General features: G+C 39.7%; 2 protein-coding genes across 6 annotated transcripts; one reads left to right on the plus strand and one right to left on the minus strand.

The window, feature by feature from the left end:
* The first annotated feature begins 835 nt into the window (after positions 1–835).
* On the plus strand, positions 836–11615 carry LOC110834792 (uncharacterized). Of its 2 annotated transcripts, XM_022074305.2 has the most exons (4): positions 836–1154; positions 6345–6532; positions 8196–8465; positions 9218–11615. In XM_022074305.2, exons 3-4 carry the CDS (start codon positions 8211–8213, stop codon positions 9827–9829), a joined length of 867 nt encoding a protein of 288 aa, XP_021929997.1. In that variant the 5' UTR covers positions 836–1154; positions 6345–6532; positions 8196–8210; the 3' UTR covers positions 9830–11615. The 2 variants fall into 2 exon arrangements, with proteins under 2 accessions (XP_021929997.1, XP_087212975.1); XM_087356849.1 differs by lacking the exon at positions 6345–6532 and having other exon boundaries at positions 837–1154.
* Positions 11616–21192: 9577 nt separating this feature from the next.
* Positions 21193–25987, minus strand: LOC110834793 (uncharacterized). Of its 4 annotated transcripts, XM_022074307.2 has the most exons (3): positions 25529–25575; positions 23681–24021; positions 21193–21799 (listed from the first exon to the last, which is right to left on the minus strand). In XM_022074307.2, exons 1-3 carry the CDS (start codon positions 25558–25560, stop codon positions 21780–21782), a joined length of 393 nt encoding a protein of 130 aa, XP_021929999.1. In that variant the 5' UTR covers positions 25561–25575; the 3' UTR covers positions 21193–21779. The 4 variants fall into 4 exon arrangements, 3 of the variants coding, with proteins under 3 accessions (XP_021929999.1, XP_087213155.1, XP_021929998.1); XR_002544696.2 differs by lacking the exons at positions 21193–21799; positions 25529–25575 and adding an exon at positions 24564–25522 and having other exon boundaries at positions 21809–24021; XM_087357029.1 differs by lacking the exons at positions 21193–21799; positions 25529–25575 and adding an exon at positions 25605–25987 and having other exon boundaries at positions 21809–24021.
* Between the last annotated feature and the right edge of the window lie 1105 nt (positions 25988–27092).

Consider the following 27092-nt stretch of genomic DNA (forward strand, 5'->3'; position numbering starts at 1 on the left):
GGTAATATAATGTAAGGTAAGGTAATGTAATGTAAGGTAAGGTAATATAATGTAAGGTAAGGTAATGTAATGTAAGGTATGTAATGTAACGTAATGCAATGTAAGGTAAGGTAATATAATGTAAGGTAAGGTAATGTAATGTAAGGTAAGGTAATATAATGTAAGGTAAGGTAATGTAATGTAAGGTAAGGTAATATAATGTAAGGTAAGGTAATGTAATGTAAGGTAATGTAATGTAACGTAATGTAATGTAACGTAATTTAATGTAAGGTAAGGTAATATAATGTAAGGTAAGGTAATGTAATGTAAGGTAATGTAATGTAACGTAATGTAAGGTAAGGTAATGTAAGGTAAGGTAAGGTAATGTAAGGTAACTATGTAGGTAACCATTGTTGTTTATTTGTTGATAAACAGATGACGTTTCCAAGGTAACATAACAATGAAGTTACACTTTTTTGTTTCCCAGGTAACATAACAATGAAGTTTGACGTTTCCTAGGTAATTTAACAATGAAGTTACACTTTTTCGTTTCCCTTTTTCGCAACACTTTTTCGTTACATTTTTGCCGAATGACACTGACCCTAAAATATAGACGTATTTACGTCAAAAATTAATGTAATGTAAAGTAATGTAATGTAATAAACTGTAATGTAATGTAATTTAAGGTAAGGTAAGGTAAGGTAAGGTAAGGTAAGGTAAGGTAAGGTAAGGTAAGGTAATGTAATGTAAGGTAAGGTAATCTAATGTACTGTGGTTTCCAAGGTAACCATTGTTGTTTATTTGTTGATAAACAGATGACGTTTCCTAGGTAACAACAATACCAAGTAAACACGACGTTCCATAGGTAACAATTGTTATAGAGTTGTTGATACGGATCTTACACATTTTCGTTCCACATTTTCGTTACACGTTTTCCTTTCACTTTTTTGCCGAATAGCCCTTCCGTATAGACGTATTTACGTCAAAAGTATTGGAATTTCTAAACGACACCTGCAACAATATTGGCCGAGCATTCCATAACGCCCGGCTACTCATTCATTATACATGCAGTTTAATTGTCAGTGTGGAAAGAACAGAGGTGTGAATCGCTTTTAGAAGTGCGTCGTAGACGAGATACTTTTGTTCTGTCAGAAACCTTTCAGAATAAATATGAGGTGAGATATATGAGTTGTTATTAGATTCGTGATACTCTCCTCCACTCTATCCATTTTATTTTTGATTAAAATTTATATTGCTGGTAAACGTCGAGGTCCCTTCCTCTTGCACGGAGTGAGTTAAGAGCTTTCTATTTATTATTATTATCACTATTATTGCTCATGATATTTACACCTTCTCATTTACATTTATGAACCCTTATGTATAACAAAAGAATTCCATTGAAAACTGTAGATCATGATGATAACAAGTCATGTTAGTAGCAGAAATTCTTGATGAAACTGTTGAAATCCTTAAAATTTTGATGGTATATATACCACCTGCTTGCTTCACTGCATTTTCATTATATATTTTCGGGTTTCGTATGATTTTCAAGGTAAACAGCGATCATTTCCTTAAAATGCATTAACCGGTTGCTCTTTGCAATGGTGGAGTGTAGTGTTTTCTTTGCGGTACGGACTGAATTCCTCCAATGTTATTTAGACGATCTTCGGCATCAGATGGTTAATAAATTCGGTATATTTTCCGAAAAATAATTCTACTCCGTTAGACTTCTTGATCCATGAAGCTTTTTAGCGAGTTGTGAAGAATTCAATTCTTTATTATTTGTGTGCTGTATCAACAGCCTGTTGGCCAATTACAGATACAGCACAGAGATAAACTCACAAACACAATAAAAGCATAAAAGGTAAAACAAGCAATATATAAAATACATTGATACGGAGGACGTAAATACACAAGAAAATTGCTGCTAAATATATTATGATATTTGTAAAAATAATTTAAATAAATTAAGTAAATTATGCTATTATAGAATATGATTAAGTGTGACAATTTTCGTCTCGAATATGTCTAAATCCCTGCAGACAACATTAGCAGCTGATGCGCATCTAGCAGAAGGACTGTTTTTGATCAAAGGGCTAGTACTGAACATAGAAAAATCTCTCAGATTCCGAGCAGGGATGCGGAGACCGACAGCTTCCAGAAGGGAAGGACAGCATTTAAAACCGCGGTAAACCTGCGCAAGGAACAGTGCATCACAAGAATGCCTTCTCTTACGCAGGGTCTGGAGTTTTAAAAACTCTAAAGCATCAGCATAGCTGTAATGCACTTGGGGGAGGAAACGATAGTAGCAAAGGGCTGCAAACTTCTGCTGGATACGTTCCAGTTTGTTGGCATCAGTAGTCGTAATAGAATTCCAAACGACCGAGGCGTACTCGAGCTTGGATCTAACTAAGGTTACATATAACATATACAGGCAATCGAGAGAAGAGAACGAAAAGGTTAATGTGCGAACAAGACCCAGAAACTTAATACAATGTGAAAATATGTGGTCAACATGGTTATGAAATCGGAGCTTGGAGTCGATAAATATTCCCAGGTCTTTAATGGTGTCGGTACGTGTTATAGAGGACTGAAAAAGTTTGTAATCAAAGATCAAAGTAGTGGTTTTCCTGGAGAAGGAAATTACTGTAGTTTTACTAATATTGAGTTTCATGAAGTTAGCAGTGCACCAACCTTGTACAGAGTCAATGTCAGTTTGAAGTTCATTGCAGTTGTTGGGAGATTTAATGGCACGAAAAATTTTGATATCATCAGCGAAAAGAAGGCATTTAGAATGATTAATTACTTGACATATGTCATCAATAAACAAATTGAAAAGTAGAGGACCCAAAACAGATCCCTGTATAACACTAGAGTGGACCACAAAAGGAGACGAATGAGTTCCAGAAACGCGAACCTGGGATTGTCTGTTGGTTAAGTAACGTTTTTAATAATACTTTGTGTGCAATATAATTGCCTGAATTAAATGTGATACAATCCATTCCTTTACGGATGAAACAATTTTTGCTACGTCACAGTTTTCGTCGGCATTGTTGTATTAGTGTTTACTGCCATCAACAATCGGCTGTTGTTGGTGTGGAAAGAACTTAGCTGTAAATCGCTTGTAGAAGTACGTCGTAGACGAGATAGTTTTGTACTGTGAAAAATCTTCCAGAATAACCCAATTACTTCTACGAATTATTAAGACATTTTAAATACTGTCCTCCACTCTCTGCATTTTATTGTTAATTAAATTGTTTATTGCGGGTGGACATCAAATTCTCTCCCCCTTGAACAAAGGTCGGGGTAAGGGTTTCCCATTAATTATTAACTAACTAACTAACTAACTAAATGGCTTACCGAACCCGAAGGTTCATCACCGAATTAACCAAAGCCCTCCACCGGACCCTGTCCTGGGCCAACAAAATCCAGTTTCCTTCAACTCCTATCTCCCATAGATCCCGCCTGAGATTATCCTCCCATCTACGTCTAGGTCTCCCCAGCGGTCTCTTCCCTTCAGGTTTCCCAACCAGTACCCGGTGCACACCTCTTGTCCCATCCATGCGCGCTACATGTCCCGCCCATCTCACCCTTCTCGACTTAATCACCCTCACAATACTGGGGGAGCAGTACAGATTTTTAAGCTCGTCATTGTGCAGTTTTCTCCACGCCCCATCGTCTTCCCTCTTAGGCCCAAATATCCTCCTCAACACCCGATTCTCAAACACCTGCAATCTGTGTTCCTCCCTCTGAGTGAGAGACCATGTTTCGCACCCATACAAAACAACAGGCAAGATTATTGTTTTGTATACTTTAATTTTCAGGTTCTTAGAAATCAGACGGGAAGACAAAATATTTTGGACTGAGAAGTAGCAAGCATTTCCGGAATTTAGTCTCCTCCTAACTTCCTCACAAGTATCATTTTGATTTGTTATTGTTGTTCCCAAATATTTGAACTTTGTAACCCTTTCAAAGGATTTATTAGCTACCCTAAGATAATTTTGCCCGCCTGTCTTCTGATGACGAGATACTAACATGTACTTAGTTTTTTCTGAATTTACTTCCAGCCCCACTTGTCTACCAGCCTCTAGTAAAACTTCTGCGTTCCTCTTTATTGTATTTATATCGTCCCCCAATAAATTAACATCATCAGCATATGCCAATAGCTGATGTGTCCCGTTCAATTGCAAACCCTCCTGCCTACCTTGGACCTTCCTGATGGCGTATTCTAGCGCAAAGTTAAAGAGCAAGGGAGACAAAGCATCTCCTTGTTTTAGACCGTTCTTGATGAGGAATGTCTCAGATACATATTTACCTACTCGAATTTTGCTGCAGGTTTCATTTAAGCACATTTTTATTAGACCCACTAGCTTCTTTGGTATACCAAATTCAATAAGAATATTATATAGCACTTCTCTCTTCACAGAGTCATAGGCTTTTTTGAAATCTATAAATAACTGATGTACAGTCCCACCGAACTCCCATTTTTTCTCTAGTATCTGACGAATGCAAAAGATCTGATCAATCGTTGATCTGTTTCGTCTGAACCCACACTGATGATCCCCAATAGTTTCATTCGCATATGGGGTTAATCTTGCCAAAAGAATGTTGGATAGAATTTTGTATGAGGTTGATAGCAGCGATATTCCTCGGTAATTACCACACTCAGTCTTGTCCCCCTTCTTATAAATAGGAATAATTATGGATTCCTTCCATTGATGTGGCATCTCTTCCTTATCCCAAATTAACTGAATAAGCTTATGGAGCCTCATATGCAACCCTTTGCCACCTGCTTTAATTAATTCGGCCGGAATCTGATCAATTCCTGGAGATTTATAACTTTTCAACTTCCCAATGGCTAGTTCCACTTCATCTAAGCTAGGTTCTGGCACCAACAGTTCAGCTGTATGCATTTTAATCTGTCTAATATCACCAGTATTATGAACATTTAAGAGCTCGCTAAAGAAATTTTTCCACCTATTCACAATTTTTATTGGATCTGCAAGCAAATTGCCACTATCATCCTTTACCAAATTAGTCTGGGGTTGATATCCTTTCTTAAAGTTATTAATGCCTCTGTACAGGTCTCTGATGTTTTTTTCCTTATTATTTGTCTCAAGTTCAGCAATTTTGCCCTTCAGGTATTCCCTTTTCTTAGTCCTAAAGGTTCTACTAGCCTCACGTCTCACGTTACATAGATTATCAGCATTTGTTTTGTTTGGGTTCTGCAACCATTGAAATTTTGTTTGCTTCCTTCGATCTATTAATTTTGAACATTCTTCATCAAACCACGGTTTATTTTGCTTTCTCCTGTAGTATCCTAGTTTCTCTTTTGCTGAAATTTTGATGCAGTTTCTGACATTTTCCCACTCCCTGTTGATGTCCACACTTTCATTATCCTCATTTGTCTCTAAAATTTGAAACCTATTCGAAATTTCAACTTGATATTGTTCCTTTGCCTCTCCCTCACTTAATTTTTTCAAATCAAATCTTTCTGTGTCAAAATTTTGTTTAGTTCGTCTACTTACTGAAAGCCGCTCCCTCACTTTTGCTACCACCAGATAATGATCAGTGTCGCAATCTGCTCCTCTGAATGATCTCACATCAATTACATTTGTCTGCCTTCTCTTATCTACTAAAACATGATCTATTTGATTGTGTGTTCTGCCATCTGGGGAAGTCCAAGTGTATTTATGAACATCACGGTGTGGAAATTTTGTACTTTTTACAATTAAATCTTTTGACGTAGCGAAGGTCACTGCTCTGACGCCATTATCATTACTAAGTGCATGGAGACTCTCGCTGCCTATTGTGGGTTTGAAGACATCCTCCCTCCCAATTTTTGCATTGAAATCTCCTAGCAGAATTTTCATGTGATACTTGCCAAATGTATCAAATACTGATTCCAATTCTTCATAAAAGCTATCCTTGATATCATCGCTTTTGTCTTCAGTTGGGGCATGAACATTAAGGACAATGATGTCGCACCAACGTCCTTCCAAAATTACGTAAGACAACCTGTCACTAACAAATTCTACTCTCTTAACTGCTGCCCTAATTCTGCTATGAACAAAAAAACCCGTCCCTAGCTGATGATTGTCATTCCCCTTTCCATAGAAAAATGTAAAATTGTCCACTGGGATCGTGCCCTCCCCCTCCCATCGCACTTCCTGCACTGCCACTAAGTCTAACTTATAATTCCCTAATTCCCTACACACTGATTTCAGTGCCCCAGCCCTATAGAGGCTCCTAATGTTCCAGGTACCAAATCTCATGTCCTTTTTCAATTGCCGTGGTCGTGCCAAAGAGTCCGTCCTGATCCGAGGCTTGGTTGATTTTTTCGTAACACATATTTTTTTTTAAAGGTGAAAGGTTGTTAGCCCTACACCCAACCCCCAACCTGGAGGACCAGGGTATCACTCTTAGTCTAGCGCATCTCCTTAGACCTGTCCGGCTTGGGTGACCCTACCATGAGCCGAAGCTCAGGCCGGCATAGCCCTAAGGGTCATTTGAGCACGCAAGCCTCCTCACCCGGCAGATTGCCTTCGACAAGGTGGTGAATTAATATTAATATTATTATTTGCAATTGCATTTGAAATTTTTTGTGGTATCGTCAGGGTTGGTATATAATTATTAAACATTCACACGATAATAATGCCATACGAGAGATCTCGTTGAATCTAGAAGACTTTACTTCTGTAATGTTGGATGCCGGAGGAATTCTGCACCCACCTTCGTCCTTACGGGAGGATAGCAGCTGGTTGTGTCTGTTATTGACAGCGCTCAATTGTCTTATTTTATTTGTACTGTCACGAACACTAACAATTTGAATAGCTGAATGAGTCTGACAGGTAGCATTGTCATTGAACCGTTTTATTCACCAAGAGTTTGTTGTGCTTTAAATATTGTCTGCATTTATGGTAAATATTTCCATTTTTACAGCAATGCGAAAAAATCTCGTGAATTAATTGCGTAACTCTTTTAACCGGAAGATGGTCTAAAAATATTTAGAATTCCAAATAATCACTGTTTGCAATGTAGCCCTTAAATACAAAATGTAGCGATAACTAGTTGATAAACCCGATAGTACATGTACTACCAGTCTGTTCGATTTGTCGTCAAAGCTAAAAGATTTCCTTGAACTTCAGTAAGTAACAGTAGCCTTAGTAGCTTGTTGCTTTCCAGTTTTAAATGATAGTGAACCAACTGAGAAGTATGAAATCGTCTTATAACTGCTGGCTTCATAGTGAAGGGGGTTAAATTATGTTTTTGATCATAAGACCCGGAAATGCTTTTTTTATATATCAGATACATAATATATATTTAGACCAGACATATTTGAAATTCAGTTTGATAAATATTTTGCAGATGGTCAAAGAGCCTTATGTCGTTGGTGACAAAGAAGTTTTTGGTTTTAGGTTTGGCCATTACATTTTCTGAAACCCACAGTGGCTTAATATTATGTGGACCCTCGTAACGACATGGTGAATTTAAAAATTATATCTGGTAAATTCAAACGATGTTAGTGAACTGTATCTGCATAAGAGAAATTCTATATGCTTAACAATTATTCATCGAAATAAATAAATGAAGCACAAGCTAAATAATGTGTTTACTTCTATTTTATTTCTCTCGTCTCCTTGAAATTTAGCCTTTTTGTAGTTGCATGGCTTAGTGAATGATTGATTTTGTTTGTCGCCTCCAACATTTCCAAAGCAGTGTTAATTTGTTTAAAATGTGTACAGGTGAACATTTATTTGACTCGCGCAGTGTTTGGCACTTCAGTCTGTCCGCACGTATGTGTCCAGTAATTATGCTCTGACAGCAGAGATATTTTAATATTTTGTGTGCAGCAATTCCACTCATCAATGGTTTCCTGTGGTCAGCTATACTTAGATTCTGTACTTATGAAAACATCTGACCAATAAAAATGTTTTTTTCCCCACAAAAGCACTCATTTCTACATGCAACATTATATTCAGAGTGACATATATCAGAGACACTGAAAGGACTAGCCGCTTAAGTCCACTCTGCTATCGTGTAAAATGTCATTATTTTTGCAGTTCGAATATATTTTGTGTCACTTGGAACAAATATTTCCTTATGAAACAATAAACTTCACTATTAAAGCAGCCTGTGTTTGGTCATATTCCTAGATATGATCATGTGCACAGTTAATTTATTGTAACATGACTGAACATGTGTGTAATATGCAGTACTGTAAGAGGAACATGACAGACTACAAGCATGAGGACGTTATGAAGGCCGCGAAATTGCTGTTCTGCAAGCGATCTCGTACTCTCCACCATTGGCTTAACCCGGATTTAACGAAGAGGAAGTTGGATGATGCAGTGTTGGCAGCCTGGAACGTATTACCGGACAACGAGAGACGCCTTTATATTGCAGAGATAACCAATCATTCATTCTTATTCTGCCCGGTTTCGTTGACATCCCAGACAAGAAAGATGGTTCATTCAAATGAAGATGTATATTATTTCCAATAATAAAATTACATTTATAATGAGATAAATACATTCTGTATTATTCTCCTTAATTTACAGACATGTCTTAAAGTCTATTTAATGTATTAAATCATCTTTATGCAGGCTATTATGGTAGTTGTAAACATGAAAATGAGTTTCATTTGTTGTAGAATTGACACACAGGCTCCTATGTAACTGAACAGAAAATCTCTTTCTTACGTCTAGATACGTGACATCTTCTCCCTGAATAGTGTTGCTACTTGTAATGAGACGTGGACCAAATCCGTAACAGCAGAGCCGACTGAAAACACTCACATTCAGCTCCAAGAATCTAATTTGAAACCGCACTTAACGGGAAGATACTTGAAATGTTTTGCATGCAAGGAAGAGTGGGTCCACGTTTCATGTGAATAAAACTGTCAGATCAGTACGGTACTCCCCTAAAAATGACTGTGATCGCAACTTTGTTCTCGTAAATCTTGCCACCTAATAACGTTATGTGCATCACAGACTAAGAAATTTCAAGATGAGAACCTAACTTCCTGACTCTTCCATACCATTGCCATGCCCAACCTTCTGGTAGACTGCACTAATCGATTAACATTGGTGGTTACATAAGTGAAATGTATGGAAATAGTGAAGTCTTCTTACGTAGTCCCTGACTGTTCCTATGGCATTCAGCTTTAAGTGCACGCTTCTTTGTAGGCTTTCCTGTGGTTAATCCATATTTCTTACCACGGTGTGTCTGATTACAGGTACTTGGAAGATCACCCCTTGGAGTCTCCAGCCTCAAGATCAATCCGCAACTGAACGTGTTGTTGAGGGAACTGCCGGAGAAAAATCGCGTGACATCGTGTACCAGAGACAGTGCTGATGAGACAGGCCAAGCCGTGCAGGAACTTCTTGCTTCTAGTTGTGATTTACAAGCCTCGTCATCTTACCCGGAATCGAAACCTCAAAATACTACAAATATCTGCAGAAAACGCAAATCACTGCAGTCGCGAAGAACGCCACTTGGGGATGTTGATCTCGAGGACCTGGATGAAGAAACTGGCATATTAAATCGAGAGTGCAAATTGCAAGCGGAAGCCGAGATCAAGCTAAAGCAGGAAGTTACTTGTGAAGTTGAAAAAACTCTATTTGTGCCTGAATTTAGAACTCAGGATGAGGAGGATAACTTCTTGATAAAGAATCTTGATCTAAAAGATCTGTTTCCTGGTACAGGTTTGTTGTCTGAAACAGAGGCTCTTGTTGATGATGATGTCTGGTTAAAGTATCTGGATCCAGAAGGTCTGTTATCCTACGCAGATTTGTTGTCTGAAACAGGGGATCTTGGTGACAACTATGATGTTTCGATAAATAATTAGGATCCAGAAGATCTGCTTTCCAACGAGGACTTTTTTCCTGAAACAGGAGCATCGATTCTCAACTTTGATTTTTGAAGTCATATGCCACTGTTTCACAAAATTGTACTGATTCCAGTATTTTCTACTTGTAGCTGTACAGAACATTTTTGAAATTCAAATCGGGGAAAATTGGGCAGCTTTTAAAAAATTTGGTAGGGAACCAAGAAACTTTTTAATTTGTATTGATGGATGTTTACGATTTTAGCCTTCACAGGATTCAAGTATGATACCTGTTATAATCTATGTTTGTACATGACTGCTACCTAAATTTCTCCACGATCCTCTTAAATTTTATATGGCTATAACTTGTCTTCTCTCTTCTGAGAAATTCGAAAAGCGGCTTTGTCTGGTACGGAAGATCAACAGAATATCCACCAGAATCAAACTCCGCATCTTTCGTGCTGTTATATGGATCTGAGACGTGGAAAGTAATAAAAACGATTACCCCCAAGCTGCAGACATTCGTCAACCGCTGTTTGTGAAGAATCCTAGACATCCATTGGCCAGAAGTGATTTCCAACCAAGAACTCTGGATAAGGACAGAGGAAACTGAGGGATCCGTGCAGATCAAGCGGCTGAAGTGGAAGTGGATCGGGCACACGCTGAGGAAGGGAAATGAAGCCATTGAGAGAGAGGTCTTGGACTGGAATCCGCAGGGGAGAAGGAAGAGAGGGAGACCCAGACAGACGTGGCGAAGATCTGTCCACACTGAGGCACTGGAAGAAGGAAAAAGCTGGAATGAAGTGGCTGTCAGCAGAACCAGGTGGCGGTGCTTTGTTGATGCCCTATGATCCATGAGGGACAACAGGAGCTGATGTTGATGGTGATGATATTGACAACTTGTCTTCACAGACACATACTCGGAAGTTCGTAATTTTATACATGTGCTGTTATTTTATACAGAGTGAGTCAGAAGTATGTTTACAAACTTCGTGGGCGTGTTCCAGAAAAAATGATCCTATGAACATGGGGTCGCAAATGTTTCATTTTTGAAATAATAGTCAAAAATAATTTTCAATGTATGCCTTTATTGCCAAGTATAAGGACAGGGAAGTTTCTTTATAACAGATGCTCAAAGGTTGTTCGTCCATTCCCCACACATGCACGAGCACGTCGTACACAAGACTGACGGATTCGTTCGTACACTCCAGGGTTTCCTCGAATCAACTGCACACATTCCCATAGGTCATCATTATTTTTTATGGGTGTTGCATAAACGACGGACTTTAAGTCACCCCACAGATAAAAGTCCAATGGAGTCAGGTCCGGTGACCTCGGTGGCCATGCTACTGGGCCACCACGCCTAATCCATCGCTGAGTGTACTGTTCATTGAGATGATATCTGACGCGATGGGAGAAGTGTGCTGGGGCTCTGTCGTGCATAAACCATATTTGTCTTCTTGTATTCAGTGGTACATCTTCAAGGAGACGTGACAAGTGTCTTCTTAAAAATCGCTGACATGAAGGTCCTCTTAGACGCGATGGAAGCATGTCCCCAACAATTCCTGCCCAAACGTTAATTGAAAATCTTTGCTGGAAGATGGATTCACTTTGATATAAAATCAATTCATTGAAACTTATTTTTGGATATTATTTCGAAAATGAAACATCTGCGACCAAATGTTCATGGGAATATTTTTTCTTATTTTTGATCCTGGAACACGCACACGAAGTTTGTAAACATACTTCTGACTCACCTGTATATATAAATTGTTGTAAAATTAAATATATGGTGTTAAGTTACGAAGACTACTCTTTTATTCTTCTTTGAGTTAAAATAATTCTGATTGCAAGGATAATCTTTGGCCCAGAACGAAACACAAGGCACTGTGACAAAGACAAAATTCTCATCTCTGTGACAAGCCAGGAACATCATTTTAGTAGCAGGTGTGAATGTAACTAATAACCACGAAGGCAGCCCTGTTAGACATTCCCTTGCTACTGTTGGACTATGAAGCTTCCAGCGAGGTACCTGTCAGTCAGTCAGTCAGTCCAGTATCTCATGCACTTCTAACATCACTTCAAAGTCATGCATGTCGCACACAGCGGCATCTTACCACATCCTTGTGAGTTCATTGTTGATGAATCATACTGTTACACTGAAATATGCTGGGAACTTTTTAACATGAAATAATGTTTTTGTAAAATGTTGTATTAGGTGGTGTATTAAGTTTAACTGTGAACATTTTCTCCGTTTATGAGAGGCCGTTATTACATTTTTCTTCTCTGGAACCAGGTTTTGTATCATTGGTGGATAAAGCTGAAAGTCTGGATTTATAAACTTTAATCATTTTGTCGATTTAAATGGGAGAAGATCTTTCAGAAAATATCTGAAAAAGTAACAAACACAGAAGCTTATAAATTTCTGTGTTCTTCTGTAACACCATATTTTGGAGGGAAAGACTGGACAATATGAAACAAATAAGAAAAAGGGAGAGAGATGAGAAGAATGATGATAAAACAAATAAATGAATGCAAAAGGGTAAAAGGAGAATTGGTGAAAGGAGGTAAAGATTTCTTAACAACATTACTAAGTCAGTCGTTGCATCAGTTACTCGTGTTTAACACTGTCATTATGAAACATACCCATTTGTCTTTGACTTGGTATTTCACATCCTCTTTTTGTTAAAAAAGATACCGTGTTCATCAGGGCTGTGCAAATGGGGGGGGGGGGTGAGCTGAGTGCGGTGCACCGGGGCCCCGATCGATAAAGCACGAAACGTTCAATATTTTTAATCAAAAATTATAATATAATTTTGCCATTGGTTGCCACAAAAATATAGAAACCTGCACACAATAAGACGAAAGGAAATATTTAGCGTGGCCCGGTCTCCCGACTTGGAATACTCAACGCAGAGCGGTTTAATATTTTCTTATCTCAAAAAAATAAGGGACCCAGATTTCTTCGTGCACCCGGGCCTCAAGTAACTTTGCATGACCCAGATATTTATCATTGTAATTTTTACGTAGTAAAATTCGTGTTTTTTTTTTACTTTTTACCAAAATCAACTTCATTGGGGGTCCCCCTATATCTGCGGGGCCCCAGGCTGTCGCCACATGCGCCTGTTCCAAAGTACGGCCCTGATTGTATATGTGCAGTTTACATGCAACACAAAATCATCCTGATAAAATATCCAGATTAGATCGTGGCAGAGTTAATGGAAGAGATTATAACACAGTACACGGATTTTGGTGAAATTTTGTATTAACGCGCTTATACACTAGGGTTTTTTTTTATAAATTTAATTTTTGTTCATATGTGTCACATATGCTTCGATTCCTTTGTTACACAAAGCTCAAATCAAAGTAACAAATTGATGAAGTTAGGAAGTGGCTCTCATTTGAAACCATGTATGACAAGTTGTGTATTTTAACAGAATACTAAGGAACATCATGACTAGTCTGTATGAGATATCAGTACGTCGAATACCTCAATCGGCAATATAACTTATAGCTCTGTATTACTGATTATTTCTGTCAACAGTCAGTTTCTTTTTAAAGAAACAGAAGGGCAGATAAATTAACGTTTAAAACTTTCGTAGTGTTTTACGGTTTTAAATAACCTGTTAAATAAATTCAACTGTAATGCATTCCAGTTTCGAGTTTGGGAGAAGGGGAACAGAGAATCGAAGGCGCTCTCTTGTTTTTTCTCTGTGAACTAATTTCAAAATTACGCGCTGTGCTGTAGCAGTGCCTTTGATGTCAACAGACGTGATCTACGTAGTTAGTGCTGGCGGTCACCCGCGGTGATGTATCGTGTTCCTTGCGTGTGTTTTATATACTACATATTATGTTTTATAAATGGAGAAGTGGAGCTGTGGTTCATGGTCCAGAACGAGGCATGTCAGTGATCACGTAATAATTACACTAGTATTAACTCTAAAATTGCAGAAAATAAGGTCTGGTTAATGTAATATTTGGTTGTGCCGCTGGCGACAATTTAAACGAGAGAATTAAGTCGCGTGCATCCATGTCGTTTTATGCATTTAACACAAACACACTTCGATATTTATTCAAATCGATATAAATATACGTGACAATTAAGTACAATGGACGTATGCTATGATTTTCCAAACATTCGGATGTGCGTTTCGAAAACGGCGAAATCATATAATGCCCGATTCACGAGTAATGTGAACGTTATATCCTTTCCAACGTCTCATTGTCCATTGAAAATTAAACACACAATGCTCTAGGGCTGATTCACAATTATGTTTTGAATTAGTGAAGAGCATTTAATGCAACCGTTAATGTGGAGTTTATGCAAGTGACATCTGCATTAAAGTAATGAACAGAGCTACAAAACTGTTGTAAATAGTCTCCTTCGTCATTACTGATAGTCCCAGTGACTTTAAGTGCACTTTATGTGTGGCTTAATCACAGCTGTTTCGTTCGACGAAACAAATTCGCCAAAGGGGACGCCACGACCTTCCTTCTGTTCTAAATATTCTGGATTAATTTGTCATCGCCTCAGATATACGAGGTGCGATCGGAAAGTTTAAAGACTGTGTCAATAGAGGGCGAACCGGATGTAGTACGAGCTTCTGCCGCTAGGGGGTGCGGCCTACATTCATAGTGAATCAGTGTGCCAGCCGGCATCATCGAATTAGCATTTGTTTCTTAGTTACGGGCGTTTTGGTAGTGCATTACACCGACCCTCCTGCGATTTCGGAATGGCGTGTGCATCAAATTTTGCCAAAGACTCGCCAAAACGGCTACGGAAACCTATGAAATGCTAAAGCAAGCATTTGGGGAGTCCGCAATGGGTCGTGCACAAACGTTTGTGTGGCATTCACGTTTGAAAATGGCCGAACCTCTGTCGATGATGACGAGCGTTCTGGACGACCATCTTCGAGCACAACGCCCGAAAATGTTACGAAGATTCGGCAGGCCATTCACGAAGATCGACGTCGTACCATCAACGACTTGTGCGGCATTGTTGGGATAGGCTATGGGACCTGTCAGCTGATTCTAAAGGAAGAACTCCACATGCGACGCATCATGACAACGCGCCAGCGCACACCGCCCTCAAATTTCGGCAGTTGTTGGCCTCAAACACCATGGCCGTCATCCTGCACCCTCCTTATTCGCCGTGTGACTTCTTCCTCTTCCCCAAGATAAAAATTCAGCTAAAGGGAAGGAGATTTGAGACGATAGAAGAGATTCAGGCAGAATCGCAGATGGTGCTTGACAGGCTGACAAAGAAAGATTTCCAGGGATGCTTCCAGGCTTGGCAGCGGCGCTGGGATCGTTGTGTTCACTCCCAGGGGAACTACTTCGAGGGTGATGGATGAATTTAATACCTGAGATAAGTGTAGGGGTTTTTATAGGCGCAGTCTGGGAACTTTCCGATCGCACCTCGTATTACACACGCCCTACCAGAGGGCATGTTTGCACATGTCTTTTAGATTGCAGCGTCATGTAGTCTGGTACAAGTTTATCGACGTTTCAGAGGCCCTTGCTGCCTCAATCATCAGGGTGCCCATACTCGTGGCCAAGAATGCTGGGAGCCTTACCTCATTGACGTCTATACGCCTGTATTCGTGGTACTAGTAAATTCCACCGCTATAAGGTCCGATCGACTGACGGCGTATTTAAATAAATAATAATGTAGGGAATCAATTTAATTAAGACAATGTAAAATTAAGAATATAAAGATTATACAGTTGGCCTTCGTAGTGAGCGGACGTGTCTTGCTAGTGCTCCGTGCTGTGTATTTACAACGTGGTGCAGTTTTACAGGAATCTACTACCTGCTGCCTTCCGCCGCAATGACGGCTAGCAAGGATACTTGCGAGGTGTGCAAGAAGGCTTTCTACGGAAAGCAAAAGCATATTAGATGTTGTGGGCCGTGTGCTTCCCGTTTTCATGTCAATTGCTTGAAAATGAGCGAGGTGGAATACTCATTCCTCTTTTCTGATGGTGTTTCCACCTACAAGTGCAGAAAGTGCGTAAAGGCACTTCGAGGCGTTAGTGGTGTAAACACACCGCCTAGGATCTTGCGTTCTGCCTCTGCCTCGGAGATTGCAAAGAAGGTAGCGTCTCCTGTAAAGGAACCGATCCTGCCGGACGTTGGGGGTTACGAATCTCTCGCTGAAAAGTTGGAGATGGTGAGGCTCAATGGAGCTTGCACGCACAATCTTGTGGAAAACTTGGTCCAGTTGGTCCTCAAGCTTTCTGAGGATGTGCAGCAGCTGCGCAAGGACAACGAATATTTGAAGGAGCAGTTGAGTAGCAGTACTCCCTGTGCTCCTTTACATGTTGCGGAAAGAAAATCATCAAGCCAGAGATCTTCAACCGCTCCGTCGCGCAAAGTTCCTGAGCCATCCGACAACTCTACTTCGGCCTGTGCTGCTGACGTGGGCGTTAAGTCCTACAAGGATGTCGCACTCACGGGTTTACATACTACGGAGACCCCAACGCAGGTAGACACCGAGGGCTTTATTACGGTGAACCGTAAAAGGAAGCCCAACCCAGGTACCCCGGTGGTCCACGCAACAAAACAGCGTAGACAGCCCTTAATTGGGGTTCGAAACTCTGCCTCTCTGCCCGTAATCTCTAAGAAAGAGAGGTCTAAGGCCCTGTTCGTTTCAAGGTTTAGTCCTGAGGTCACGACTTCAGATATTGAGGCTTCATTAAAGGAGCAATTACGCCTTAAGAACTTGGTGTGCACCAGGCTAAAAACAAAATTTAGCAGTTATTCTTCGTTTCATGTTTCTGTGAACGAGGACGAGTTTCCATTAATTAATAATACTGGTGTGTGGCCAAACGGGTGCCTTATTGCTCCTTTTTACGGCAGACTTACTTCTGAGCAGGTTTACTCCTCGAGCGCGCCTGTCAGGTCAACGGAGTCAGATGCTCTGCCTACGGCCAGTGTGGCTACTGTGCCTGGGGGCGGCTCGGATTCCCACTGAGTATGGTTCTTGACAACTGTGATTTTGATATATTTTATCAAAATGTCAGGGGTCTAAGAACCAAATGCAGTAAATTCATTGACAATGTTTTCGCTGGCACGTCCGGAATTTACTGTATTACGGAAACCTGGCTTAATGACTCTATATTAAGTTATAATATTTTTCCTGAATCCCATTACGTGTTTCGTGCCGATAGGGATTACGTAAGCTCCAATAAAAAACGGGGAGGCGGAGTGCTGACTGCAGTTTCAAAGTCTTTCCGTGGCGTTAAACGAAGGTATGATCTGGAAACGATTGAAGAGTGTGTGTGGATTGAAATTCCTGTTAGAGACAACCACAGTTTACTTATAGGGAATCATTACTTTGCACCGGATTGTGATATAAAAGCAATTGAAAATTATCTAAACACTTTAGAAGTAAACCTAAACTCGCATCTCTATCGGGTGGTCATGTTAGGAGATTTTAATGTCCCCAATTTTGACTGGCTAAACGGCACCCCTTCCTCTAATTGTTATTACTATAGCAAAATTAAAGGAAATTCTCTTTAAGCCACCTCGTGCTTTCTTGGTCTAAATCAGCGCAACGACTGCGTTCCTAACAATGCCCTGCTCGACCTTGTCTTTACAAACTTCAGCGATCTCAGCATTTCCCTTTCTCCTCACTCGCTGGTCCCTCCTGACCACTATCATCCGCCTCTTGTCCTTAATCTTAAACTAAGTCTTGACTATCAACATACCTCGCTTACTCCTCGACGCAATTACGGGAAAGGAGACTACTTATTACTTTACCATACCCTAGAAAACTCTGACTGGTCTTGCGTTCTTAATGAAAGCTCGGTTGATGCTGCAGTTAATAATCTCACGGCTACTGTGTCGAAGGCCATCAACCTAGCTATTCCCCTTGTAAAACCCAGAAATTCTGCATTTCCTCATTGGTTTTTCAAAACTCTTGTCTATTACATTAGAAAGAAGAATGCATCTTTTAAGAAATTCAAAAAATCTAAATCTGATTATCATTATAGCGTTTTTTCCCACTATCGTAAACTAGTTAAATTGACTATTAAATCAGATAGATTGGTTTGGTTAAAAACTATTGAAGATAATTTGAAACCCCAACCAAAGCACTTTTGGAAATATATTTCTAATTTCAAAAAGAAAGACCAGTCGATTACACAAATTAAAGTTGGAGACAGTTTTATCACGGAACCCCAGGCAATCGCTGAGGCTTTTGCTGACCGCTTTCGTTCTGTTTTTAACTCCCCTTCTTGCGTTAATGTTACGACTAGTTCTGATTTCACCTATTCTGATGTTTTGAATATTCCACGTATCTCTGTCGATGACGTTACGCGGGCAATTAGTCGTCTCCGTTCGACGAAATGCGTCGGACCCGATGAAATCCCGACTTTCGTCATAAAAGGTTGTTCTGAGATTTTAACTCCTCTTTTACGCCATATTTTCAACCTTAGTTTATCTAGTGGGAACTTTTCTTTGTTATGGAAGCGAGCGGCTGTTGTGCCGATTTTTAAGAAAGGCAACAGCGCCTTAGTATCTAACTATAGGCCTATTTCGATCCTTAATAACCTCTCCAAAATTTTTGAAAGCATTGTTCATGATCACCTTTCCTTTTATTTCAAATTCAAATTACACCCCAGTCAGCATGGTTTTTGTAAATCAAAATCTACGGTAACTAATTTAGTTACCTACCTTAATGATGTTCAGCCGTCGGTTTGTTCACAGGGACAGATCGACTCTGTGTATTTTGATCTTAGGCAGGCCTTTGATTCAGTCCCGCATTCTATTCTTTTGAAAAAGCTAAATAAATTTGGACTATCTTCTCCTTATGTCAAGTGGTTCCAAAGTTATTTATCATCCAGATCTGCCTTTGTTCGCATTTTAGGACAGTCTTCTTCTTTCTACGCGGTGTTATCTGGAGTTCCACAAGGCTCTACCTTGGGACCTCTCTTATTTAATATTTTCATTAACGACCCTTGCGACAAAATTAAGTATTCTAAATTTCTCTTATTTGCCGATGACTTGAAACTATATCACGATATTAAATCTGTGCATGACTGCAGAGCTCTTCAAGCAGATATCGATTCCGTACATGAGTGGTGTAATGATAACAATATGGAACTTAACATAGAGAAAACCAAAATTATATCGTTCACACGTAAAACCAACAGTATCCATTTTAATTACATTGTTAGTGACTTTTTAATCTTGCGTACTAATTGTATAAAAGATCTTGGTGTTTTGTTAAACAGTAAACTGTATTTTCACTGTCATGTAAATTGTGTTCATTCCCAGGCACTAAGGACCTTAGGGCTTATTCGTTTTATTACTTATAATTTTTCCTCTTTAGACAGCCTTGTTGTTTTATATAATGCTTTAATTAGATCAAAGCTTGAGTATGCCTCGGTCGTTTGGAATAATCTTACACAGACAGATTCTAATAAATTAGAAAATATTCAAAGAAAATTTGCCAGTTTATGCAATTACCGATTTTTCCAGTTTAATATCCCCCGAAAATATGAACTGATCCTATCTACTTTAAATTTTAGAACACTTTATTCCAGACGACGACATCTCGATGCGTTATTTCTTATTAATGTATTTAAGGGCAAAATAAATTGCCATTCCATTATGGACGCTGTTGGTTTACGTGTGCCGGCGAGGCAAATAAGAGAATTTTCTACTTTTAGTGTGAGCAGTGTACTAAGGCATAGTCCTTCAGCCAGGTGCGTCATCGCTGCAAATGACGTATGTAAATCTTTGGACGTATTTAGCATAAACATTGTCTCCCTTGAGCGAACGTTCTCAACAAGGGAAATGATCTAGCTTGGTTATCTGTCTTTTTATATTTTTTAAAGTTTTACAATTATATTAGTGTTCCCTACGTGGATTATTTGTTTTTATTTATATTCCTTCATTTTTTGCTCTGTGTTAATATTGTTTCTATTTTGGGTTTGCCTGTACTTGGCAGTTATATTTAATACTGTATATTTATAAGTTTAGTTAATCCGTTTGTGTAATATTTTTAATTTTTATTTCACTATTATTGTATATATTATCAGTGTTTGCCTGTTATTGGCTTCTTGCTGTTGGCATTCACGTAAATAAATTAATTGAATTGAATTGAATTAATTGAATTGAATTTTAAGTTGCATAGAATTAAGTATAGCAGATGTAAGAATTGTGCTAATGTGCAAATGTCATTTTCTGTCATTGAGGAAAATAGCAAAGGCTAACTCACCTTTCTCTAAGGGGGATAGAAAAAGTTGTCAGTAGAACCAAGGTTCCGGAGAATTTAACGTAAATACTTCTATACGGAAAGGAAGTTTGTATATTGGCTTTATTCTAAATATTTCCTTTATACATGCTTTACAATTGAGATAAGTTTGATTAAGACATTGCTTATTTAACTTGAATTACTTACGCTTAAGATGGGTCTGTGGTAGCTGAATGTAATGTAAAGTAATGTTTTATAGGTAATAACAATGCCGAGTAAATAGATGTTTCCTAGGTAACCATTGCTGTTTATTTGTTGATAAACAGATGACGTTTCCTAGGTAACCATCTTACACATTTTCTTTTCACTTTTTCGTCACACTTTTTTGCGGAATGACACTGACTCTTCCATATAGACGTATTTACGTCAAAAACAATTAACGGAAATGCGTACGTAGCCATTAGGCAGTCAGCAGAAATATTGGAAAAGCGAATGAAAAGTTCAGGAGGAAAGTGGGAGACAGAACCGCTTAAACTTTCAAGAAGTAAAGAGGTCACTGAAGCCATGGCCAACGAGACACTGATAGGGCTACTGATTGCAGGTAAACGCCGAGGCGACGACTGGTACATGTACTTTAGTAAATCTTTCAAAATTTAGGTAACCAAATTGTTGTAGAGTGTAAAGTGAACTATCCTGAGTTAGGAATGAAATGTTCAACACAGATGTAAAATGTATGCAGTACCTAGTCTTAGAAATAAATGGTGTATAGTCTTAGGGAACAGGTTGTAGCTTCCTGGAAGAAATATCATATCAGCTGAGTAAGTTTAAGCTGACGACAGCATCCTTGTGAACTTGCCTTGCTCCATTCCAAGCCACGCTACCAACACTAAGAGGACCACCAGTTCCCACAAATACAGTACCTTAAAACAGGCCACGACCGCTTCCTTACATGCCATTCTAAATTTATAACTCAAAATCGCCGCCATAAATGTTTTGGTGCCGAACAATATGGTGTCGACAACCACTCTTTCAACTTGCGACCACTGTGAAGTGTCGTGGCCGATTTCGTTGTTCGTGGATGCATTCTTTAACAATAACAAACATTGTTCAACACAGATACTCATCTGCTCCTCATAGCAAGCGAGAAAAATCTCTGATACCTTTCGCTATAAATAAAGTCTAATGCAGGACCATGCCATTTAATGTGTCATATTTATTCTTACACATACAATTAAAATAAGTTCATTTTCTTCTTAAATTGAAAACCTGTCTTGTAGGGTCTGTTTTATGAACATGAAGACCTGGAATCAGATATTGTATTGAAGAATTCTGTCTTCTGGGTTCCTGCGCTGTGTAATCTGGTCGATGTTTACCAACGTTTCAGAGGTCATACTGCGTCCGTCATTCATCTCCCTGATGACGGAGGCAGTATGACCTCTGAAACGTTGGTAAACATCGACCAGACTACACAGCGCAACAACCCAGAAGACAGAAATCTTCATATTCACCGCTGCGAAAACCTCAAATCATACAGATATTTTAATGTTGAACGAATGAGATTTTACAATTATTCACTTACTTATGCTCTCTCTTGTTGGACGCCTTAAAAATACCCCCAACACCTATTCCTCTAGATTCTTCTACTCGTCACTTTAAATTCTTGGTTTTTTCCGCACGTCATTTTCACATCCGCTGTTTATTCTCATTTCACTTGAACATGTTTGGAACCGGTATGGCCATCGTCAGGTTTAGTCCCCTGCTTCTACGTCATTAAACACAGGATCTCCTCCCTGATGACAAAAAAAAAAAAAAAAAAAAAAAAAAAAATAAAACTCTGTATTGAAATTTGTAGGAGTTGAGGTTTTCACGGCGGTGAGACTGAAGTTGGCTGTCTTTTGGTTTCTTGCGCCGTGCAGTCTGGTAGAAGTTTGCCGACGTTTCAGAGGTCCTTGCTGCCTCTATCATCAGGGCGTTGAGTAAGCCGCGCGCGTCTTCCGTTTTCAGATAAAGAAACCTGTCAGGCAAGGCAAAACCTTGGCCGGATCAGTGGGTGTAGGGTTGGGATCGGGAAGGTGCCTGGGAGTCTCCGACTCGCCAGGCTGAGGCACGCCCTCCCCTCTCTCGCTATCTCCCACGCGACTGCCCGTTCTCGACCCCACGACCGACTGGTTCGCTTGAAGGTGGCGACTGACTTGTAACATTTGCTTGTAATGTAACGTGTTACAAATCGAGCATTACACAAGTGAAGACAGCGAACGGAGCCGCTCGATGCGAGCCGCTCACGCTCGCGGGCGCTCCATCGTGTTGTCGGTTTTTTCGCGAATCCCTTTGAGTGTTACATTACAAGTCAGTCAGTCAGTCAGTCGAGCGGCGTCGTAACGAGCATTCACGAGTTCTTTACATAAGAGTAGCGTAAAGTAAGTAAAGTAAAGTTTGTCCCACTATACGCCATGTAGGCGTTTGGGGTGAGTGGAGGTATAGCTCCTCTCTTCCTTGACCTCGGCACTAGATGGGGGTGAGTGGTCAGCATCACGCCCCGGCCGGCTTTACCCCCGGGAAAGGGCCCGGGTACCCATTGTAGAGGAGGCTGGGTGGGCCCCAGAGCCGGTCTGGACGCAGAGGCTAGAGGAAAAATCCTCTGCCCCCGTCGGGGATCGAACCCCGGCCGTCCAGCCCGTAGCTAGTCACTATACTGACTGAGCTATCCCGGCTCTAAAGGTGGCGATTGACTTGTAACATTTGCCTGTAATGTAACGTGTTACAAATCGAGCATTACACAAGTGAAGACAGCGAACGGAGCCGCTCGATGCGAGCTGCTCACGCTCGCGGGCGCTCCATCGTGTTGTCGGTTTTTTCGCGAATCCCTTTGAGTGTTACATTACAAGTCAGTCAGTCAGTCGAGCGGCGTCGTAACGAGCATTCACAAGTTCTTTAGATAAGAGTAGCGTATTAAATGAAACAAAGATAACACAACCTCCACGTCCGACATATTGAATGAAATGAATGGAGCACACATGAGCACAGTCGAGCCGAGCGTTCAAAACGAACATTCGATACGCCTCACCAGTTGTGGTGTAATGTAACATGCTCGCCGCGAATGTTACATTACGAGTAAATTTTACAAGTCAGTCTCCACCTTAAGGTCTTTCCCTTGACTGACTGTTTCCTCCATCTGGAAAACGAAGACACATGGAGGCAGCAAGGATTTCTGAAACTTTAGTAAACTTTTACCAGACCACAAGGATCTAGAATCCAGAAGGCAGCCATCTTCGTACTCACCGCTGTGAGGATACGAATTATAACGTCTTGAGAATTTTCCACAACCGAGTACTTAGATTTCATCGTCGACCTGTCACAAGAACACCTTTATATTTGCTGCAAGTTCCGCACGGCTTCAGCAGCGGCTATTAATTCTCACCCTCTACATACAAAACCCACGGCGTTGTCGAGACTCAGACGGATTTTTTTACCGTCATCTTCTCGCTCTCCTAAGGAGGGTGAATTGCGGTCCTGAGAACTCTGTCCTATATCAGTCACATTACTGATCGCATTTTCCATCAAGTCCTTGTCATACGTATCTCAAAATAGAGATGAAACGCGTTCAATTAGTTTTTGTCGCATAACTTCTGAATTTCTTCTGCTTAAATTAAGAGGGCCGTCTGTGTTCTCACTGTCATTAATTTCGTTTGTTTGTTGTCTGTCTTCATCAATTTCCAACGTGGTGGGCGTCCTGGTGATGGGTTGAGAATATTCGTCCACTCGCCTTACGTCAGATGTGGAAGCAACTTTTTTCTGTGGGATTACTTGGTTAGGACGCTCTTGAGGTCGCGCGTCTGGTATATCAGTCGCGGGGTTTTCAACACGCTGAGCTGCACTTATAGATGCTTCATAAACAATGTCCTTGCGAGCGCTGTTGTAAATGAGGCTCCTAATTGTTGATCTCGGCTGCCATTCCGAATGGTCTTGGACTGCAGGTGTGCGGGACTGTCGGTCTTCTCCCAGAGTCTGGCCACTGTCGGAAAGAATAAATGCCCGAGTTTTTTCTAAATCGCATCTAAGACGGGTTACAGATACATATTTTGACAAATTTACAGAAGAATTCCGATCATCGGAAAGCAGATGAACCGGGTTGAGGATAGCTTTAAACGAATATTAAAAGTCAATTTAGAAACTTCGTTGTAAAATTTATATCGTTTAAAAAAATAAGTAAATAAATGCAAGAAGCTCTGAAATAACACCCTCACGCGTTCTTTGCAGTGTGCATTTAGAGGTATTACTTTAGCCTTAAAATTAATTAAAAATTAAAAGTTTCTAAATTTTTAAATGTTGTAAGCCCCATATATTTAAAATATTAAAAAATAATTTTGACATTTCTAACTCCAGAATTTAATATTTTATAATTTTCACATTCGACTTTCAAACATTTAAAATTCGTATTTAAACATCTATCCTAACTTAAAATTCCCTAACCGAATCTAAAGAAACCTAACCTAACACGTGTTAACTCAGCTAACCTCACTTAACATAACACAGCCAAATCTAACGTATCCTGACCTGTTCTAACCTAAGCAGTTCCAATTAAAATGCAGTATTAACAAACACGAACATCTTGGACGATCGCCGCTTACGTCTGTATTTATCATTGTTTCCGCAGTAACCACCATAAACAGTAAACAGTGGTCGCCATTGCAACAAACAAATTTCCACTGCAGCCGCTCCTGAGCCCACCCCACGACTTTCTCAGCCGCCATTTTATCACCGCTCGTAAGAAATTTAAACGTATAATTGTGAGTTTCCGTATATAGCGCAAACGAACTCCAAACTCCACATCAAGTTTCGTTCAAATTCCTCCAGTTGTTCCTGAGTTGAATCAACTGCACAGATATGACCAGCCTATAATACGGTCTCCCTATGGACTTCGCCCAAAGAAAGCGTAACACTGACATTATTTGAAGTATAATTCAGTTGTAGCCAAAACGTTTAGTTTACGACAAAAGAAAGTTATTGCTATCCATTGGGATCCTTTAAAAATTGTTGGTATACACAGCATTAAACTTTAAACTTTTGCTAGTAAATCTTTAACTATATAGACATTTCATGTCTGTAAATAAACTTAAATATTTGTTAGATTTTAGTGTTTTTATTTAATTTTGGAGATTATCCAGGATTTCGATTATCTGGGAACATATATTCCCAAACCAACATGGACAATCGGGAGTCTATTTTCCTTTAACTTTATGGGGTCCTATGATTTAAAATCAGCCTCAGAGCCGGGTTAATAGGAGTGTTGATTGACAATCTGTTGCGTCATATATTAGTTTTTGAACCATTTCAGTAACCTAAGTCCGTCTGTTAGTCTGTAAAAGTTTAGATTATGCTGACCCGGTCTTACGTTGCCTAATCAGAGACTGAATCCCTCAAAAAAGTTAATCAGTTTATCGGGAGGCCAGTTGACCACATCAGCTGATCAGTTAATTTGTTAGTGATGTGCCAGGAACTCGATCGCAAAACGAACTTACATCGGTGTGACGTCATCTCCACCCTCAACCATGTCATCTCCTGACTGCTAGGTTCATCCACAACACTAGTACTCACATTTTCCCAGCCCAGTAATCGGCTTGTGATCACAAGTATCTTTCAAACGCGTAGCCGTCTGTTCTTGAGAAGCTACCTTCATTCGAATGTCAACTGTTCCAGCTTTATGATCATAATATACAGAATAAGTCGCAGGGGAGCCACCAGTGTTGGCGTGTACATTTTTCAGGTCGTTAGCCTGAAGCACCTCAGAGAATGTGTGGTTTCCCGACTCGTCGCTTCTTCTGTTCATCCTGATCTCTTGCTTTTCTCTGCTCTGACTGATCACTACACACGCGAAACGTTCGCTCGCCAAGCTTTGTTACACTCTGAAGTAACAATGTCGCTAGTCTGCAACTTCTATATGCATTTACACAGACTTCCAGTTGACAGTTACCATGGTTTCAAACAATACTGTTGTTTACTTCTGTGTTGATATCTGTTTGGACGGTGTTTACATTGTTGATATGATATTCATTGTTACTGGCGCAACACATAACTGCGTAAAAATGTTAGTTGATTGTTGATGAGTTGATTGTTGTCAGTTTAAAGTTGTCACAGCTGTAGTTCTTATTTTCACCGTGTAAACACTACTCAAATGTGCAAACTAAATTTAGAGTTAACCTCAAAAAATGGTTAACAGAAAAATAATAAATAGTAAATTAAAAATTACTAACAGCGCATTAAATAAACCACAAATAAATAAATAAGCTTTGCAGTTCAGACTGTCATTAAATAAGTAATTGTCAGAAAAGTAACGTTTCAAAATGTGCGCTTTATGACTGATGGCAAGTGCAGAGGAAAATTAAAATTGTAGACTCGAATTTTAACATTAATCCGAATGAGCAGATTCCTTCATTAGGATATGAAAGTATTTTCAGCTAGTCGAGAAAACTCTGCCTTTTATTGAACCCGAAGCTTCATTACCGTGTTCACAAAAGCGCGCCGTTATCCTCAGCAAGATGAATTCAGTCCACATTCTTATGTCCATTTTAATATTATCCCCCCGCTCGTCAAGATATAAACGTTTAAGTGGAAACACAAGAAAACAAATGCGCATGATCTATAATTAAATTACAAATTATCGATCCTACCTGCAGGATTGTTTTCCATGTAACGTAGAATCCTTTAAATCCTATTAACCAGAAATTCTCCCACTTTGAGGCTAAATCCTCGTGAATCAAAACACCCAAACACATCTTGGCACAAAAGGAACGCACCTTCACCCGAAATCCCAGTGGTAATTATACGTACCGCACGCTTCAACGATCATTAGCTCCACGTTTTACATTTGTGGTTTCATATTATTCTAATGGTGGAGTGATGTGTTTTCTTTGCGGTACGGACTGTACTCCTAAATGTTATGCAGGTGATCGTATCCAGACGAGCTTCGGCTTCGAAGAGCCAAATTCACAGCATTTCCATAAATGTCATGCTTATAGCCTTTTCTTTAACATCCTCTTACGTAAGTGTCTTCTCGGGCTATCAGCCGTGTTAGATGTTGAATAA

This window comes from Zootermopsis nevadensis, unplaced genomic scaffold (genome assembly GCF_977971745.1).
Source record: "Zootermopsis nevadensis isolate Lab colony 2312 unplaced genomic scaffold, Znev_1.0 Znev_ptg000028l, whole genome shotgun sequence".
NCBI classification, from domain to species: domain Eukaryota; kingdom Metazoa; phylum Arthropoda; class Insecta; order Blattodea; family Termopsidae; genus Zootermopsis; species Zootermopsis nevadensis.